The sequence below is a fragment of the Bos mutus genome, chromosome 17 (assembly GCF_027580195.1).
Source record: "Bos mutus isolate GX-2022 chromosome 17, NWIPB_WYAK_1.1, whole genome shotgun sequence".
Lineage (NCBI taxonomy): Eukaryota > Metazoa > Chordata > Mammalia > Artiodactyla > Bovidae > Bos > Bos mutus.
The window spans coordinates 32,247,920-32,268,885 of NC_091633.1; the positions used below are offsets into that span (position 1 = coordinate 32,247,920).

At 39.9% G+C, this 20,966-nt stretch overlaps 3 protein-coding genes across 13 annotated transcripts in view; 2 read left to right on the forward strand and 1 right to left on the reverse strand.

The window, feature by feature from the left end:
• Nucleotides 1-1,749, forward strand: part of RXFP1 (relaxin family peptide receptor 1) — a 131,924-nt gene extending 130,175 nt beyond the window's left edge. For 5 of the 10 annotated variants that reach the window (XM_070386434.1, XM_070386431.1, XM_070386438.1 and 2 more), the window contains one exon: nucleotides 742-1,749. In XM_070386434.1, coding sequence (XP_070242535.1) covers nucleotides 742-1,043 — 302 coding nt within the window. In that variant the 3' untranslated portion in view covers nucleotides 1,044-1,749. The remainder of the gene's footprint in view (nucleotides 1-741) is intronic. The other 5 variants (XM_070386430.1, XM_070386432.1, XM_070386435.1 and 2 more) reach the window with 1 other exon arrangement.
• Nucleotides 1,750-7,983: 6,234 nt separating this feature from the next.
• C17H4orf46 (chromosome 17 C4orf46 homolog) lies at nucleotides 7,984-11,910 on the reverse strand. The gene is made up of 2 exons (XM_005909420.2): nucleotides 11,499-11,910; nucleotides 7,984-10,219 (listed from the first exon to the last, which is right to left on the reverse strand). Exons 1-2 carry the CDS (start codon nucleotides 11,685-11,687, stop codon nucleotides 10,064-10,066), a joined length of 345 nt encoding a protein of 114 aa, XP_005909482.1. The 5' UTR covers nucleotides 11,688-11,910; the 3' UTR covers nucleotides 7,984-10,063.
• A 213-nt stretch (nucleotides 11,911-12,123) lies between these two features.
• Nucleotides 12,124-20,966, forward strand: part of ETFDH (electron transfer flavoprotein dehydrogenase) — a 44,353-nt gene continuing 35,510 nt past the window's right edge. The window contains exon 1 of one of the 2 annotated variants that reach the window (XM_005909421.3): nucleotides 12,124-12,394. In XM_005909421.3, coding sequence (XP_005909483.1) covers nucleotides 12,361-12,394 — 34 coding nt within the window. In that variant the 5' untranslated portion in view covers nucleotides 12,124-12,360. Of the gene's footprint in view, nucleotides 12,395-12,435; nucleotides 12,684-20,966 lie in introns of those variants that run through there. The other variant, XM_070386440.1, reaches the window with a different exon arrangement.

Genomic DNA, 20,966 nt, shown 5'->3' on the forward strand with positions numbered 1-20,966 from the left:
CACAGTTCAAAAGCATCAATTCTTTGGCACTCAGCTTTCTTTATAGTCCAACTATCACATCCATACATTACTACTGGAAAAACCATAGCTTTGACTAGACGGACCTTTGTTGGCTAAGTAATGTCTCCACTTTTTAATATGCTGTCTAGGCTGGTCATAACTTTCCTTCCAAGGAGTAAGCGTCTTTTAATTTCATGGCTGCAATCACCATCTGCAGTGATTTTGGAGCCCAAAAAAATAAAGTCAGCCACTGTTTCCACTGTTTCCCCATCTATTTGCCATGAAGTGACAGGACCAGATGCCATGCTCTTAGTTTTCTGAATGTTGGCTTTAAGCTAACTTTTTCACTCTCCTCTTTCACCTTCATCAAGAGGCTCTTTAGTTCTTCTTCACTTTCTGCCATAAGGGTGGTATCATCTGCATATCTGAGGTTATTGAATTTTTCCTGGCAATCTTGATTTCAGCTTGTGCTTTATCCAGCCCAGAATTTACACGATATACTCTGCATATAAGTTAAATAAGCAGGGTGACAATATACAGGGTGAAATGTCAGCACCCCTTCAAATACTAGCACCCTGGAAAAACATCCTGGAACTACATGTAAACTTGGTATTTAATTATGTGACATCAGGGGTGAAAAATTAAGACTAAAAAGACAGCTGGGGGAGAACTAAGGAAAAGACGTTTACATACCTTGTAAACATCCACAGAAACTCAAAGAATTTCATTTTTCTCTTCTAGGTACCATAACCTCTTGGGTAGTGATTTTTATTCTGCCTATCAATAGTGCTTTGAACCCGATTCTCTATACTCTTACCACAAGACCATTCAAAGAAATGATCCATCAGTTTTGGTATAACTACAGACAGAGAAGATCTATAGACAGCAAAAGAAGTCAGAAGACATATGCTCCGTCATTCATCTGGGTAGAAATGTGGCCCATGCAGGAGATGCCTACTGAGTTAATGGAGCCAGTTCTTTTCGCAGATTCCTCTGAATTATCACTTATTTCTCAATCAACTAAACTCAACTCCTATTCATAATCGGTGGATACCAATTCTAAACAGAGAATACTGTGAGATGTTTCATGATGGATTTATGAGTATAAACTAAATGCCACAAAATAATTTATAATAATGGCTAAAATCAATTTGCTTAGAAGGACATGAGGTTATTTGGGAGAAAACAAAATGACTGATGCCCGTGTAAAGGGAAATAAATTATATTGATAATATGTATGTATTAGTACATATTTTGGATAGGAAATTAAGAGAAATATATTTCAGAAAGATGCATTTGTTCTATTAGCATGCATTTACTGAGTACCACTATGTGCCTGGCACTGTGGTAAATTCCTGGGAGCAGATAGTAAAAAAATCTTGCAATGTTAAATTGTATAACTACAACAATATATTAATACAAAGACCACCTGCAACTTTTAGTGTAAGGTACAGCTTTGCCTGTCTTGAAACATAAGGATCATGGACACTTTTAAATAAAAGTTTAGTGTTTTCTAATAATCAATATATTAACATCAGAGAAAATGTCTCATTATTTGCAAAATACAGATATTTTGTTTTAAGAACTCATTTGACCTCTCTTCAAGTCTTCATACACTTGAGAGGCAATAAACATTTATTCTTATGGAAAAAAAAAGATGCTCTGATAGTAACTCAAAACAGCACCTTTCTGTCAATTTCCTGCCCAGTTGTCTTTTTGCTTTAAATGAGCACCATTGTATGAGATTGTAAAAAGGTGATAAAAGTATTGCAAAGGAATGAATCAGAAAAGCTAGAATGAGATAAGTGGAATAGAACTGAGAGTACAGAAATAAAACCCTCATATTTACAGTCAATTGATGTTCAACAGATATGCTAAGATAATCAAATGGGGAAAGAACAGTCTTATCAATAGATTCCAGTACAACTGGATATTACCATGCAAAAGAATGAATTTGGACCCCTACTTTATACTATATATAAAAATTTACTCAAAACAGATCAATGATATAAACATAACATACATCACTTAGAAGAAAATATATGGGAAATCTTCAAAACCTTGGATTTGACAGTGGATTTTTAGATATAACATGAAAAGCATGAGTAAGGAAAGGAAAAAATGGATAAACTGGAATTCACCTGAATCAAAAACTTTTGTGCATCAAAGAACATAAACAAACACAATGAAAAGACAACCTTCCAGAATGAAAGAACATTGTTACAAATCATATGTCTGAGAAGGGTGTAATGTCCAAAATATATAAAGAACTCTTACAACTCAACAAAAGACAAGCTACTCAATTTTTCAAATGGTCAAAGGACTTAAACAGATATTCTTCAAAGGAGATATACAAATGGCCAATAAGCATGTCCAGTATCACTAACCATTAGGAAAATACAAATCAAAACCACTATAAGATAACACTGGGCCTACTGCTACTGCTAAGTTGCTTCAGTCGTGTCTGACTCTGTCCCTGGGATTCTCCAGGCAAGAACACTGGAGTGGGTTGCCATTTCCTTCTCCATTGTATGAAAGTGACAAGTGAAAGTGAAGTCGCTCAGTCATGTCCGACCCTTAGCAACCCCATGGACTGCAGCCTACCAGGCTCCGCCGTCCATGGGATTTTCCAGGCAAGAGTACTGGAGTGGGGTGCCACTGCCTTCTCTGACTAGGCCTACTAGGGGGTTACAATTTTTTTTTAAAAAATGGAAAATAACAAGCACTGGCAAGGATATGGTGACTGAAACCTTTCTACATTGCTGGTTTTGTTTGTGCATGCATGCTCAGTCATGTCCGACTCTTTGTGACCCTATGAACTATAGCCTGCCAGGCTCCTCTGTCCATGGAATTCTCCAGGCAACACTACTAGAGTGGGTCGCCATGCCCTCCTCCAGGGGATCTTCCTGACCCAGGGGTCGAACCTGCATTTCCTGAGTCTCTTGAATTGCAGGCAGATTTTGTACCCACTGAGCCACCTGGTGGCTGTCTGGGGAGGGCTTGCAAATAGCTGTGAAAAGAAGAGAAGCGAAAAGCAAAGGAGAAAAGGAGAGATATAAGCAGCTGAATGCAGAGTTCCAAAGAATAGCAAGAAGAGATAAGAAAGCCTTCCTCAGTGATCAATGCAAAGAAATAGAGGAAAACAACAGAATGGGAAAGACTAGAGATCTCTTCAGGAAAATTAGAGATACCAAGGGAACATTTCATGCAGAGATGGGCACAATAAAGGACAGAAATGATATGGACCTAACAGAAGCAGAAGATATTAAGAAGAGATGGCAAGAATACACAGAAGAACTATACAAAAAAGATCTTCACGACCCAGATAATCACGATGGTATGATCACTGACCTAGAGCCAGACATCCTGGAATGTGAAGTCAAGTGGGCCTTAGAAAGAATCACTATGAACAAAGCTAGTGGAGATGATGGAATTCCAGTTGAGCTATTTCAAATCCTGAAAGATGATGCTGTGAAAGTGCTGCACTCAATATGCCAGCAAATTTGGAAAACTCAGCAGTGGCCACAGGACTGGAAACAGTCCGTTTTCATTCCAATCCCAAAGAAAGGCAATGCCAAAGAATGCTCAAACTACCGCACAATTGCACTCATCTCACACGCTAGTAAAGTAATGCTCAAAATTCTCCAAGCCTGGCTTCAGCAATATGTGAACCGTGAATTTCCTGATGTTCAAGCTGCGTTTAGAAAAGACAGAGGAACCAGAGATCAAATTGCCAACATCCACTGGATCATGGAAAAAGCAAGAGAGTTCCAGAAAAATATCTATTTCTGCTTTATTGACTATGCCAAAGCCTTTGACTGTGTGGATCACAAGAAACTGTGGAAAATTCTGAAAGAGATGGGAATACCAGACCACCTGACCTGCCTCTTGAGAAATCTGTATACAGGTCAGGAAGCAACAGTTAGAACTGGACATGGAACAACAGACTGGTTCCAAATAGGAAAAGGAGTACGTCAAGGCTGTATATTGTCACCCTGCTTATTTAACTTATATGCAGAGTACATCATGAGAAACGTTGGACTGGAAGAAACACAAGCTGGAATCAAGATTGCCGGGAGAAATATCAATAACCTCAGATATGCAGATGACACACCCTTATGGCAGAAAGTGAAGAGGAACTCAAAAGCCTCTTGATGAAAGTGAAAGTGGAGAGCGAAAAAGTTGGCTTAAAGCTCAACATTCAGAAAACGAAGATCATGGCATCCGGTCCCATCACTTCATGGGAAATAGATGGGGAAACAGTGGAAACAGTGTCAGATTTTATTTTTTGGGGCTCCAAAATCACTGCAGATGGTGACTGTAGCCATGAAATTAAAAGACGCTTCCTCCTTGGAAGGAAAGTTATGACCAACCTAGACAGCATATTCAAAAGCAGAGACATGACTTTGCCAACAAAGGTTCGTCTAGTCAAGGCTCTGGTTTTTCCTGTGGTCATGTATGGATGTGAGAGTTGGACTGTGAAGAAGGCTGAGCGCCGAAGAATTTATGCTTTTGAACTGTGGTGTTGGAGAAGACTCTTGAGAGTCCCTTGGACTGCAAGGAGATCCAACCAGTCCAATCTGAAGGAGACCAGCCCTGGGATTTCTTTGGAAGGAATGATGCTAAAGCTGAAACTCCAGTACTCTGGCCACCTCATGCAAAGAGTTGACTCACTGGAAAAGACTCTGATGCTGGGAGGGATTGGGGGCAGGAGGAGAAGGGGACGACAGAGGATGAGATGGCTGGACGGCATCACTGACTCGATGGACGTGAGTCTGGGTGAACTCCGGGAGTTGGTGATGGACAGGGAGGCCTGGCGTGCTGCGATTCATGGGGTCGCAAAGAGTTAGAGACGACTGAGTGATTGAACTGACTGACTGAGCCACCTGGGAAGCCCCTACATTGCTGGTGGGAATATAAAATGATGCAGTCACTGTAGAAAACCATTTGGTTGTTCTATAAAAGTTTATCATAGAATTCCCATGTGATACAGCAATTTCACTCTTGGGTATAAACCCAAAAGAAAACAGGATTCAGATACTTGTTTGAAAATACTCATCATAGCATTATTCATAGTTGCAAAAAGATAGAAGCAACCCAAGTGCCCAACAACTGATGAACAGATAACAAAATGTGGTGTACACACACAATGGAATATTATTCAACCACAAAAAGGAATGAATTCTGACATATGCTAGAACATAATGAATGTGAAATAAGCCAGACACATAAAGTTGAAATAACTATATGATTCCACTTACATGAAATACCTAGAATAAGCAAATTCAGACAGAAAGTAGATCAGAGGTTACCAGGGTAGAGGGGTTGGAGAGATGATACCTGAGAAGTACAGGGTAACTTCTTGGGCGAAAACAAGTTCTAAGGGCTTCCCTGGTGGTCCAGTGGTTAAGAATCCACCTGCCAATGCAGGGGACATGGATTTGATCCCTGCTTATGGCAGAGAGTGAAGAGGAGCTAAAGAGCCTCTTAATGAAAGTGAAAGAGGAGAGTGAAAAGGTTGGCTTAAAGCTCAACATTCAGAAAACTAAGATCATGGCATCTGGTCCCATCACTTCATGGGAAGTAGATGGGGAAACAGTGGAAGCAGTGTCAGACTTTATTTTTTGGGCTCCAAAGTCACTGCAGATGGTGATTGCAGCCATGAAATTAAAAGACTCTTACTCCTTGGAAGGAAAGTTATGACAAACCTAGATAGCGTATTCAAAAGCAGAGATATTACTTAGCCAACAAAGGTCTGTCTAGTCAAGGCTATGGTTTTTCCAATGGTCATGTATGGATGTGAGAGTTGGACTGTGAAGAAAGCTGAGTGCCAAAGAATTGATGCTTTTGAACTGTGGTGTTGGAGAAGACTCTTTTGAGAGTCCCTTGGACTGCAAGGAGATCCAACCAGTCCATTCTGAAGGAGATCAGCCCTGGGTGTTCATTGGAAGGAATGATGCTAAAGCTGAAACTCCAGTACTTTGGCCCCTCATGTGAAGAGTTGACTCATTGGAAAAGACTCTGATGTTGAGAGGGATTGGGGGCAGGAGGAGAAGGGGACGACAGAGGATGAGATGGCTGGACGGCATCACTGATTCGATGGACGTGAGTCTGAGTGAACTCCAGGAGTTGGTGTTGGACAGGGAGGCCTGGCATGCTGTGATTCATAGGGTCGCAGAGTCGGACACAACTGAGCAACTGAACTGAACTGAACTGGGAAGACCCCACAGGTTGTGGGGCAACTAAGCCTGTATGTCATCATTACTGAAGCCAGGTCTGAGTCCTTTCTGTTCTTATATGCTGCTGCTGCTAAGTTGCTTCAGTTGTGTCCAACTCTATGCGACCTCACAGACAGCAGCCCACCAGGCTCCTCCATCCATGGAATTCTCTAGGCAAGAATACTAGAGTGGGTTGCCATTGCCTTCTCCATTCTTACATGAAATAATACATTTTTTACATGAAGAATGTCGTACTTTCAACAAAAATATATATATTTACATATGCAAAGAGATTTATTACAAAGAATTGGCTCATGAGATTATGGAGACTGGCAAGTCCAAAAACCTGCAAAGCCAATATCCCAGTTCAAGTCCAAAAGCCAGAAGCTACTGTAGAACCAGGAAAAGCCAATGGCCCAGTTCAAAGGTCATCAGGCAGGAAGGTCCATGGTTCTACTGATTGCATGAGGCCCACCCACATTATGGAGGGCAATCTGTTTTATTCAGTCTACTAACTGAATTGTTAATCTCATCCAAAAACACCTTCACACAAATACCCTTAATGTTTGACAAAACATATGGGTACCCTGTGATCCAGTCAAGTTGACACATAAACTATCACATATGGGGAAACTAAGTAAAATCACAGCCTTGAATATTAATAAGGTTAACCAAGAGATAGGTAGCAAGGCATAGTATAGACAAGCATATTGGTTTTGGTGTTGGAGACCCTCAGGCAAATTATTTCACCTCAGCCTGTTTTCTATAGATAGGAATAATATCACTTTCCTCAAAGAGCTAATATGGTTACATGAAATAATGTTTATAAACCTAACATTGTTTGGCATGTATTTCATGCTCAGAATTTTTGAAACTAAACACACTATTTTAATATTAAAAATTCCATTTTACTGACATCATCCTCTTGAGGCTCTTAAAAGTCTACATCAGTCCAGAACATTAAGTTGTCCTCTGAGGTTTATGTAGATCTGACAATGAACTACTAAGTTTAAAAATTTTTTGTCTTTAAGTAAGACAAAATGTTTACGTTTTGACCTCCTTCCCCATCTCTCCCATGAAGCGGAGCAAAAAGAAATATAAAAAGGGATGATTTTTTTTAAGTCACTCTTGAAAATAAGATGAGCTTCTCTGTGGACTACACATGGCAACAGAAACTGAGCAGAGCTGAGCTCTGGGCCTGTGGACTCCAAACAATGGCAGCTATGAGTTTTGCAAGAGGAATTAAGTGTCCTCAGAAGGCTCACTGCCTGAAATTGGGGGTTAACCCAAGCAAATGGCAATTAAATAAAATTAGAAATCAATTAACATGATTTTTCTACCTTAGAAAAACATATGTTGGGGGGTGGGGCAGGCAGGGAGAGGAACTCACACACACGAAGACCAAAGTAGTACAGATCACATTTATGATACAGCTAAACCAGGGGGAGTTACAGAGAATTTTGCACGAGATGAAGCAAACAGATCAAAAGAATGAATGCAGAACTCAGACCAAGTCATTTGTATGGTAACTGAATGACATATAGCATCTGAAACATGGTATTTGGAGGAACAGCTATACACATACAAAAATAAATAAAACAAAACCCAAGAACTAAACCACAAGCCAAAAGAAATTCAGGTGGACTAAACATCTAAACACTAAAAACACTAAAAACTTTTTTAAAACTTTTGGAAAGATGTACAGGAGAGTATCTCTATAACATCTGCTAGACAAGACTCAGAAAACACTATTATGAAAGACTGGTGAGATTACATTAAAATTAAAAATGTTTATTTAAGAAGACTCTATAATCAAATACAAGGATACACCATAGACTTCAAGACAGTTGAAACATACATAACAGAGCATTATGTAGTATCGAAAATATGTAATAGCTGTAAATCCATACGGAAAAGACAAAACATAACAGAAAAACGGGCAAAAGGTATTGCCTGCGAAATCATACCGCATTTCCTCAGTGTCCTGTACTTACAGGAGGCAGCGCTATTCAGTGTGGGGGACTATCTATAAGAAAGGAATATCAGAAGAAGACCACTGGGGCCCTCTGGAGGCTGGTTACTACACACACAAAATAGTATTTTTTTTTATTTGACATACAGTCAATATTATTAGTTTCAAGATAGTACTTTGTAGTGTTTTGATAACACATATGTGTATTAAAAACATAAAAACACAAACTAGAATATTTAATCCCTCTAGGACAGAGGTTATCTCTGGGGAGAAAGGGATGGAATCAAAAGGTAATAAAATAAGTTTCAAATGCATCTAACACTTACATATTAATATGTTCATAGATCTAAAGAAAACATAACCAAATGCTAACATTTATTAAATCTGCATGGTGGAAATATACGGGTGTTCTTTAAGTGATTCACCTTTCCTCTTAAGTTTGAAATATTTCAACAAAGTTTTAAAATAATGAACCTGAAGAAATGAAAATAACATTTGCTTTGAACAAGCTTATTTTTATAGATTTTACAAATTGCAATTTTCATGACACATAAGAAAAATATTTTTCTAACATCAAAATAAGCATCTCTTTGGTATAGCAACACACCACAAGTGTTATCTTTAACATAAAAAATTAATCAAGAACTGTGACTTAATATGTTAAATAAAACTATCCTTTGCCCATCCATGTGTCCCCTTTCACAGGCCCATTGTGGGGCTTGGAAGTGTAGTTCTGTGCATACCTCCACAGCTACAAGAATTAAGATGCTGCATCAGATATGTCCAGAAGTCACACAACAGAGAATTAGCTGGCTTAATCATCAATACATATGACACAAACTCACCAAAAGAGAGAGAGCACGTGTGCACAACATATGATATGAGACGTAAAACAGAGCATTGTCATGAAGATCAAATAATATGAAAATAATTACATCATTTAAATTTGATGCATTTTTTTTAAAGTACTTGTTTAGAATTATTACATTCAGAATTTAAAATTATTACCTGCCAAGCTCCAAAAGTAATAATACAAAGCCGTAATTTTGATAAGGCACTTTAAGGAGAACAATTAAACATACAAAACAGTGAATATAAGAAATATCCATAAAAGCAGTTAACCTCAGAAATAGAGGGGAAAAAAATATGTATTTTTTTCAAGATAGGCTTCAGTAAAAGTTTTTTTGAAAAGCATCACAGAGGGGCGAAAAATATTTATCATATATTTTTAAAAGTTGTTATCAAAGTTCAAATTCCTGTTTAAAAAAAAAAGATAACATTTTCCTTCAAGTCAGTGAGGTTCTGACTCAAATACTTTTTCAAGAAACAATTAACATCCTTATGCTAAAATTAAGAAGAAAAAGCAGCTTTTAATTATGCTGTCAACTCTTATTTAACAAACATCTAGTGACTGTTGTGTAACAGTGTTTTAGGTTGATGGAAATATGTAAGTAAGACACAATCATTGGTTCTAGGGAACTTAGCCCAGTGGAGCTAAATCTAACATTGGTAACATGAAAGTTTACCTTCTTTGGGCCATAAATAAAGCTCAATTTCAAATTCTGCTATTCTTGGCATCTTCTTGCAAATAGAAGAGCATAATGGCCCACCTAGTTTGCTACTGGTAACACTGTGGCATTATTATCTACTGATAACTTTCATAAAAGATTCTTTGAAAGTTCAGAGAACAGAAAGTGTTTAAAGATAAACAAATATGAATCAGCCTCAAAAATAACATCAGCATTCTGTTTACACAAAATGAAAAAAAACAAGAAAAATTTCATCTTCAGTATCCAGAACTGTGTGATTATCCAGTCTCCATGGTACATGTGCAAACACCATAGATGAGGAGGTATGCATTATTACAGTCAAATCAGTTGTCAGGCTTCAAGGAATCATAGCCTTCTTTCAAGAGGTCCCGCCATGTTTTAAGGAAACGTGCATTTTCTGTACATTTGAAAGCAAGCTCTTCCACTTGAGCTGATACTGCAGATGTGGCTTCCAGAAGTTTGGTTAATGAAAATGCTGCCTGAAAGTTAAAAAAAAAAAAAAAATCAAACAATGTAAGTTTATTTTTTAAATTCTCTCCCTATTTTATGAACCTGGCTGAAAATAGCTTAGAATCCAATGCCCAAGTTCTTTTCTTTAAAAAGTTAAAAATCTTCAAACTAAGACACGCCAGCTCTTTAGTGGAACCTAAAAAAAATTTCTACATTAAATAAGCTTTGAGGACATATGTCTACTAGAAAGATATACATTATGTATGAGACATGACCAGTCAGCATCTTTTTCGGGTGATAATACACTAGAGTCTCATTTAGCTCAACAAGACGACTTGTGCCTGTTGACACCAAGTACCAGAAGTATTTGAAGGACTTATGATACAGCTCTTACTGATGGGAGGAAGCGACTTGCTCCGCTATTTTTATCTGTTTAACACTGCAGACCATGAAATCGTATGAACCAAAGAAGAGACATTCTGAGCTCACAATTAACACCAATAAAAACAACACCCATGCAGAAAACACGGCACTCTTGGTGGAAAACTCATTTCTTGATCAAATGCCTTCTTCACCCACCGTATAAAATAACACTGTTCCTGGGTAACAAACACATCAGCACTGCATTCTACACGCTCACTTGGAACAGCCTGGTTCAGCAAAGATGAAGCTGTGTCAGCATTTCAGCCATCTTTTTAAAACAACAAATACTTGCTGAGGAATGAGAGAATAACGGAGTTCACCCCGCGGTTTGCAATCTGCACAGGAGGATCTCCCGGTTAAGACGACACCCTACAGACTTCATTCACTTGACCTTAAATCGAGAAACCCGACTGTGTGTATGATGGGTGGCTGGGTGGCTGTGAGTGTCCGCGCGCGTCTACAAACTGGAGACTCAACACGAGCAGTTCAGACCAGGAATCCCGGCCATCAGAAGGACGGGTCTTTGTACTGTTAGGGGAAGCAATCTGGACCACGGGGCGGGGACTAACCCATCCTAACTGGGTCCGCTCAGAAGGATAATCGCCTAGCCAGCAGGCTCTGGGCAGGCGGCCAGCTAAACAAGGCGAGGGGGAGGGAGACGGATCAAGTCCGAGCAGAGGAATCCCTGTCTGGCCCTCAGCCCCGCAGACGAGGCAGGGCGGTGGGTTTGTAAACTGCGCCGTTTCGGGTTACAGCGCGAGAGCGGAACCAGACCTCCAGGCACAAAGACCCGGCGCGGGCGCGGCGGGAGAGGGATGCCCTGGACTCCCAACGCGGCTCTTGAATACGTGCGGGACACGGCCCGGACCCGCCGGCCGCACTCACGTCTCCGATCTGCAGCTCCACCTCTTCCAGCGGGTCCACCAGTCGGCCGCTGCTCCTGCTCGGAACCGGCCAGCCCAAAACCCCCGGGGCGCTGGGGGAAGATGCTGAAGACGTGTCTGAAGACGAAGGAGAAGAAGGGGGCGGCGGCGGCGGCGGAGGGGAAACCTGCAGCCCTTCAGGGTTCGCCATGGAGCGGGGCTGGCCGACTGGACCGGACTTGGGAGGCCGAACCAATACCAACCGTCTTTCAACTGCTCGCGCCCAAAGCCCAGCGGGCCCGCCTCCTCTCGGCTCTCCGCCGGGGACCGCGAAGCCGTGTCTCTTTCTCGGGACAGCCAATCAGATGCCAATGAGTTCGCCTGAGGCTGCTCTCCGCTCCAGGGGAAAACCTCCCAACGGGCTCCCAGACTCCGGAGCAGAAGACCACAGCTCCCAAGGTGCCGTGCGCGCCGCTCCGCCTCACCGTCTTGGGACTCTGCGCGCAATTCACCCTGGGATTTGTGGTCCCCCCACCCCTCCCCAACCATTCGGGCGCCCTCAGCGCATGCCGGGTGAGACGCCGCTCAGCCTGCCGCCGCGGGCGGCGCTGGGACTTTGAGTCCCTTCCCTTGCCCCTTCGGTCCGTGACCCGGAAGCGCTGCGGGCGTCGCGTCGCATCGCGTCGCGTCGCGTCACTCGTGGCGCCCGCGCACAAGACAGGCGGGAGCGTGGTGAAGCTGGAGCGTTCCGCGGAGCAGACAGGTGGTGACTGCTTGCGTCTCGGCGGGCGATGGCGCCCCCAGTGGCTTAGAGGTCCCGCGCCCATACGAGTCAAGCCCAACCTCCTCCCCCGGCGTCGGCCAGCGTCCTGTCTGCTGTGAACATGCAGGTGCTGCTGGCCAGATTGGCCTGCCCGGGTGAGCGGGGTCGGCGGGCGCGGGTTGACAGGGCAAGGTCGCGGGCCAGTCCGGGCTCGCCTCGCTAGGGAAGAACTCGGGCAAGGGCGCGCGATCAGCGCCAGGTGGATCCTGGTTTCCTCCCCGGGCTTGTCCCTATTGAAAAAGTTGACAACTAGGGCAGAGGTCACGGGCGGAGGAAACTTGTCAACGCGGCTCCCGAGCGGAATCTTCCCCGAACCCTGGTGCTGACCCTCTTCCCAAAGCCCAGATGTTGTCCTAGACTTGGAACAGCCTTGTTGGAAAATGGGTAAATTAGCTATTACACAGGTTTTCTCCTTGGTCCTCTCCTGACTTGGGTCTTGCAGCCGTCCTACTCCTTTCTTAAGAATTTGAACTCTGTTCTGTCACACTGACTTTTATATGGTACCCAAGTCATCAGGTTATCTCTGGAGCCGGGAATTTTTCTGTGTTGTCTAAAATTTACTCTACGGCGTATCGTGTTATGGTTGCCCCTAGAACCATCATGATGACTTGGTAATACCTCATTACCTCCCCTTTCACCTTAAAAGAAGGTAGAATGATGTCGTTGGACGGTTTTTGTTCGTTTTACTTAAAAACAGTTAAAAAAAAATTTACTCCAAGATATCTCTCAAAACTGACTTAATGTTTTCCGTAGTTTATTTAAATTAAATTTTGGTTCTAGAATAAACAAGTGTACATATTGCAAATTCACGGATATTATTATGTAAATTTCACAAAAGTAGAATTTTGTCAAATTTGTCTACCATGTATTAAATAATTGGAATTTAAAGTTTCTGTTACTGGTGCATGTTTTACGACACCTAATGTGTAAATACTGTTGACTGAAAAAAAATGCACACCCTAAAAGGTTGAGGATTATGTTTTACTCAGCAGGCACAGGGAGCACTTAGCCCAGGAGACAGCCTCTTAAGAGGGACAGCTCTGAAGAGGTAAGGTAGAAGCCAGGATATATAGGAGTTTTTGCAAAAACAAACAAGTGAAACACACAAAATAGGTAGTTGGAACATCAAAAGATTACTGCTAATTAAAAAATATATATCTCAAGTTAATGAATTTAGAGCTTTTCTGAATTAAATTTAATAATGAGGGACAGATCTGAAGAGGTAAGATAGAAGCCAGGATATATAGGAGTTTTTGCAAAAACAAACAAGTGAAACACACAAAATAGGTAATTGGAACATCAAAAGATTACTGCTAATTAAAAAATATATATCTCAAGTTAATGAATTTAGAGCTTTTCTGTGTATGGGAAGATTTAAAAGTTTGGGCTCATTGAAATCATTCCTTTGATATGCATCTCCACTATCTAGGCCCAGTGTCCTGCTTTTCTCCATCCTGAATCCCTTCAGAGTACATAGTCAGGGACGGCTGCAGTAGCTGAGAGCTACTGATACAGCAGGTGATATTCTTTGTCCACAGTGCCTCCTCTAAGTCATAAATTTGACCAACGTTTGGGAGTAATTTCATGACCAGTTTTTGTCCCTTGGTGCTAGGAAGGTTCATTCCTAGATCAGGCGAAGATTCTGTTGATAGGCCACCCAATGTGTTATTTTTGGATCAGGCCCTGTTGATAATCTAAAATTCTCTGGAGTGCCTGTCTCACTAGTTTATTATGATCCAGGAGATGTTTTCCCTTGTCGTTTATTCCCATATCTGAATTGCACTGTTACAATTATTCTGTGTAGAGTTAATCTATATGTAAATTGTCTTAAGACATTCATTTTGTTGGAGGCCTGGTTAAACATTGGATGATGCCAAAGGAAATCTAATGAAATAGAAAGGATATAAGTAATTCAGCTAATAACATTAATAAGGTCATAGTGCAGCAGAGAGAGGGACGAGTCATAAGTAATTTGAATCCAACAAGAGAGCAAATGAAAACAATGATCAGTATAACTAGTTGTGGTCTGGTTGAAATAAGCCATCCAATCCAGAGGAGAACCAGCTGAACAAGCCAAATTTTGGAGGGATCACAGAGAAAGATAATGTTTCATCTTCATTTACAAAGGTATACTTTATCAACTTGTTGTAGGTAAGTGTAAGAGGAAAGGTTTTTCAGTTCCGTGATATGATCTGAAAATTATCAGGAATTTGTATTTGCCAAAAAGTCATTTTTATAAATCTTGAAGATCTTCATTTTACAAAAGTATCAGAGTGAAGCAATGATTGTCTATAAATGACAAAATACTTAAAATGACATGGTTAAAGATCTGATTACAATGCAGTTGACAAGAAACTTGGATATTTCTGTGACAGCATTTTAAGATAATAACTAGAATTATGATTAATAGCATTATATTGATAACAGGGCATACCAGATTTGTGGGAGTTCTTTATTTACTTTAGAATATCTGTATTAATGACATCTAACCTTAGATGGCTTCACCACCGCTTATGTGGCAATGTTTCCCATGTACATTAACATAAATAAACCTAATTAGTTTAATATCTCTCTGCGATATCAGGGTTCCTTTGAAGTATCCCAGAGTTAGTTGAAGGTCAAAAGGACTTTAGTTAGAATTTGCTATTTGGGACGTTTGTCAAAAATATCAAAAAGGTTTCAAAACACTGGTCAAGTAGGATCATAGGTCATTGTGAAACAACACTTATTCACTTAACCAAAGTGACAAAATATTTCAAAAGCAAAAACAGATCATTTAGAGGCACAGAAACTCAATCTGTTATCAAAAGCAGGGAAAATTTTGTTCTCTTAACAGAGAGAGGAACCAAGACCAGTCCTACTCCAGCCTACTTTTAATTACAAAATCCATTTACATTATTAAATTTAATCTAATCCTAGCCTGACCATTTTCAAAACTCCTTTTTCAGGGCTCTTTTTCTATAGACCTTCCACAACTTTCTCTATTCTTATTAGTTTGTTCCTTAAGTTTTTTAATCCAGAAATAACTGGCTCTAGGACAAAATCACCCTTACAGTTCCAACAGGTTCATTTCTATTCTTCAATCTTCTTTTGCCGAAAACATATATCCTACTTTGCTTATACACTGAACTACTTCCCTTGATAGTTTTAGTGGCTTTGATTACATGTTATAATGTTAACCCTTAAAAACCTTAATCTTTAGCAGAAACCTAAAAGGAACAAGTGATTATGAACTGTTTGTGAAACCAGCATTTCCCATTTGGGATATTCTATAACTTCTAGAAACATATATCTTCTCATAACATAATTTCTTTATTCTATGTGATATAAGATATGTCCAATAAAGCCAAAGATCTTTGGTTTCCCTCTTGTGAGGAAACAAAAGTAGGTCAATTCAGACCTGTTTAGCAATTAATGTTCCAGTATTTTATCTTATTTGAAATGACCTGGATATTCAAGGAATTACCATCATTTAACTTATCAAAATTCAAATTACCAAAAATCTGAAGAAACTATTTTAAGATAAACATACCCAAAACAAAAGAATTCCTAAAGAGTTCACCAGAAAACTTTTATCTCATTTACCTTTATTGGTTAACTTAAAGTCATATCAAATTAATTTTTTTTTCACATTGACAAACTCTATAACAGAAATGACATGAACTTACTGACCTTCAGTAAACTTAGGTACAATAAAAGTAAGACATGTCTGTATTGACTAAACCAATGAGCTTAATATAACTTTAATATCAGATGTTAATTTAATATTGAATATTTTCTAGACCATGTGAACCCCAAATTCCCTCCAACAAGTTGCTTTTATATTTAGAAATATTTAGTTTGTAAACACTTACTTTAAGTCAATTAAATAGACCTTTTTTTTTTTTTTTTTTTTTTTGTTATTAGTGCCACAAGTCATCTTTGCACCTTTAATATCACTTTTCTTTTTTTTTTTTTTTTTAATTTATTTTTTTTTAATTTTATTTTATTTTTAAACTTTACATAATTATATTAGTTTTGCTAAATATCGAAATGAATCCGCCACAGACCTCTTTTATAAGTTTAATTTTGTTCATATTTTCCAGAGTCAGAGATATCTCATATGTGATGTACACCCAGACACATAAACAGACAAAACTAGAGATCGCATAGATTCACTCTAAAAACTTAGTTATGAATCAGGTATTGCCATATAAACTCACAAGTTTATAAGTAACAGTTGGAATAAGATAAATTTGTTTGGTCTGATTAATACTTCACTATTTGTGGAAAGGTCTTCAGATTTATATTTGTCCTTGATAAACGCTTAAGGAAGCTAAGAATTAGATTTTGGGTGAGGGAACCTTTCCAACAGTTTGAGTTTTAAAAGGTCTTTTTCCCACTTTCCCCCCTCCAGTTCAGGTTTTATTTGATTGAGCTAATTAGGCTCAGTCTCAGTTTTTTGGGAGCTGTATTTACATTTCTGATCTGTAGAGACTTGCAAGATACAGTAGCTCCTGATATTAAAAGATTGATTTGTCCATCTATACTTACTATGATTTGCTTTTGTATCAGAGATTTCCAGCTAAACTGAAAATCAAAAAAGAGTCCTGGGTTTTAGAACTTTAGGATTTAATTTGTCATGCCTTCAAAAACTTGTATAATGCATTGACAAAGCCCCTCTTTCTGAGTACATAGGTAAGATCCAGAGCAAAATGTCTATTATTATTTTTTTAGCCTCTGAATATTAGTTCCCAGTTTTTACTTTATATTGTCTTGGCTCAGGTAACCCTATTGGTTTCCTTTCACATGTTTAAATAATATTTCCTGAGGGCCAGATTCATATACCCTGTCTTAGAATACCAAGAAGAGGAAGCCCAGTGAAACATGTCTATCCCACAATATAATTCAGCAAAAGAGATGTAAAACATCTTATATAAAGCTTATTTAAACTGTACCAATTTTTATAAACTTTCATCTCAATTCTGTCAACTTTTGGCTGACAGTTAGAAACCAGTCAATAGGCTTTGGTCTTAAAAGGAGTCATAGAAGCTTTCCTTTCTTTTATTCTCCAACCATTTTGACTATTTTGTATAAAAGGTTCTCAGATCCCTAGTGAGGGATTGAGCCAAGGGACACAAGCCCTCTTGTCAGTCTTGTAACTGGTCTAAATGTTGCCCCAGCTAATTGGCAAACTACCACACAATTGCACTCATCTCACATGCTAGTAAAGTAATGCTCAAAATTCTTCAAGCCAGGCTTCAGCAATATGTGAACCATGAACTTCCAGATGTTCAAGCTGGTTTTAGAAAAGGCAGAGGAACCAGAGATCAAATTGCCAACATCTGCTGGATCATGGAAAAAGCAAAAGAGTTCCAGAAAAACATCTATTTCTGCTTTATTGACTATGCCAAAGCCTTTGACTGTGTGGATCACAAGAAACTGTGGAAAATTCTGAAAGAGATGGGAATACCAGACCACCTGACCTGCCTCTTGAGAAATCTGTATGCAGGTCAGGAAGCAACAGTTAGAACTGGACATGGAACAACAGACTGGTTCCAAATAGGAAAAGGAGTACGTCAAGGCTGTATATTGTCACCCTGCTTATTTAACTTATATGCAGAGTACATCATGAGAAATGCTGAACTGGAAGAAACACAAGCTGGAATCAAGATTGCTGGGAGAAATATCAATAACCTCAGATATGCTGATGACACCACCCTTATGGCAGAAAGTGAAGAGGAACTAAAAAGCCTCTTGATGAAAGTGAAAGACGAGAGTGAAGACGTTGACTTAAAGCTCAACATTCAGAGAACGAACATCATGGCATCCGGTCCCATCACTTCATGGGAAGTAGATAGGGAAACAGTGGAAACAGTGTCAGACTTTATTTTTGGGGGCTCCAAAATCACTGCAGATGGTGACTGCAGCCATGAAATTAAGAGATGCTAACTCCTTGGAAGGAAAGTTATGACCAACCTAGATAGCATATTCAAAAGCACAGACATTACTTTGCCAACAAAGGTCCATCTAGTCAAGGCTGTGGTTTTTCCTGTGGTCATGTATGGATGTGAGAGTTGGACTGTGAAGAAGGCTGAGCACCGAAGAATTGATGCTTTTGAACTGTGGTGTTAGAGAAGACTCTTGAGAGTCCCTTGGACTGCAAGGAGATCCAACCAGTCCGTTCTGAAGGAGATCAACCCTGGGATTTCTTTGGAAGGAATGATGCTAAAGCTGAAACTCCATTACTTTGGCCACCTCATGGGAAGAGTTGACTCACTGGAAAAGACTCTGATGCTGGGAGGGATTGGGGGCAGGAGTTGCTCAGTCGTGTCCGACTCTTTGTGACCCCATGAATCGCAGCACGCCAGGCCTCCCTGTCCATCACCAACTCCCGGAGTTCACCCAGACTCACGTCCATCGAGTCGATGATGCCATCCAGCCATCTAATCCTCTTTCGTCCCCTTCTCCTCCTGCCCCCAATCCCTCCCAGCATCACAGTCTTTTCCAGTGAGTCAACTCTTCGCATGAGGTGGCCAAAGTAATGGAGTTTCAACTTTAGCATCATTCCTTCCAAAGAACACCCAGGACTGAGCTCCTTTAGAATGGACTGGTTGGATCTCCTTGCAGTCCAAGGGACCCTCAAGAGTCTTCTCCAACACCACAGTTCAAAAGCATCAATTCTTCAGCGCTCGGCCTTCTTCACAGTCCAACTCTCACATCCATGCATGACAACAGGAAAAACCATAGCCTTGACTAGACGGACCTTAGTTGGCAAAGTAATGTGTCTGCTTTTGAATATGCTATCTAGGTTGGTCATAACTTTTCTTCCAAGGAGTAAGCATCTTTTAATTTCATGGCTGCAGTCACCATCTGCAGTGATTTTGGAGCCGGAAAAAATAAAGTTTGACACTGTTTCTCCATCTATTTCCCATGAAGTGATGGGACCAGATGCCATGATCTTCGTTTTCTGAATGTTGAGCTTTAAGCCAACTTCGTACTCTCCTCCTTCACTTTCATCAAGAGGCTTTTTAGTTCCTCTTCACTTTCTGCCATAAGGGTGGTGTCATCAGCATATCTGAGGTTATTGATATTTTTCCCGGCAATCTTGATTCCAGCTTGTGCTTCTTCTAGCCCAGTGTTTCTCATGATGTACTCTGCATATAAGTTAAATAAGCAGAGTGACAATATACAGCCTTGACGTACTCCTTTTCCTATTTGGAACCAGTCTGTTGTTCCATGTCCAGTTCTAACTGTTGCTTCCTGACCTGCATACAGATTTCTCAAGAGGCAGGTCAGGTGGTCTGGTATTCCCATCTCTTTCAGAATTTTCCACAGTTTCTTGTGATCCACACAGTCAAAGGCTTTGGCATAGTCAATAAAGCAGAAATAGATGTTTTTCTGGAACTCTTTTGCTTTTTCCATGATCCAGCAGATGTTGGCAATTTGATCTCTGGTTCCTCTGCCTTTTCTAAAACCAGCTTGAACATCTGGAAGTTCACGGTTCACGTATTGCTGAAGCCTGGCTTGAAGAATTTTGAGCATTACTTTACTAGCGTGTGAGATGAGTGCAATTGTGCGGTAGTTTAAGCATTCTTTGGCATTGCCTTTCTTTGGGATTGGAATGAAAACGGACCTTTTCCAGTCCTGTGGCCACTGCTGAGTTTTCCCAATTTGCTGGCATATTGAGTGCAGCACTTTCACAGCATCATGTTTCAGGATTTGAAATAACTCAGTTGGAATTCCATCACCTCCACTAGCTTTGTTTGTAGTGATTCTTTCTAAGGCCCACTTGACTTCACATTCCAGGATGTCTGGCTCTAGGTGAGTGATCATACCATCGTGATTATCTGGGTTGTGAAGATCTTTTTTGTACAGTTCCTCTGTGTAGCTAAGTATATTTTTTCCCCAGCCTTTTAAGGGTATATATTTTTTAAACTGGGTAAATAGAGCAGACTTGTTTGGGGCTCATTAATATTGGGAACCAACAGGGTGTCCCTTTGGCTCATCCATCTTTTCTTAGTGTTGTATAAAATCCTTTTGCTTTAATCCCATTAACATCTGTCTTATTTATCCCATTTATCAATAACCATCTCTAGATTTCTTTATTTTGGGGAACAAGTACCTTAAAAATTTTCACCTTTTTGGGAAGAAGTCTGTAGACTTCCCCTTCAGTTTTTTTTTTTTTAACTTTCATCTTAACATTAATTATTCTAATGCTTTTATTAGCATCTATAAGACCCATTGAGGGGGAAGCAGAGACCAAAAATAAATCTTCCCAAACTTTTGTTCTTTGTTTGTTTTAAAGGAGTTCTTAGGTTAATCATTATATGTGTTTTCCCATCCTCTAATTTGCTTTTTTCATGGGTATCAATAAAACAGTGCTTGTTATGAGAGCTCTCTAAAAATTTACCAATTTAAAAGTTTTTCCAATTAAAAGATCATCATCTGGCCCTTAATGAGCTATATGTTAAAAGTGACTCAAACATAAAAGATGCAAGAGGCTTCCCCACAAGAGTGTGAAGAATGCCACCTAAACAAGATCCAGAAGCTTTACTCCCCAAAATAGTCTAAGAAAATGAAGGCTGACACAATAAAGATTAAGATTGCAAAGTCCCTGAGAGTTGGCCCAGTGGACAACAGACTGTGCAGAATCTCAGTCTGTTCTATTGGCTGACAGATGTACAA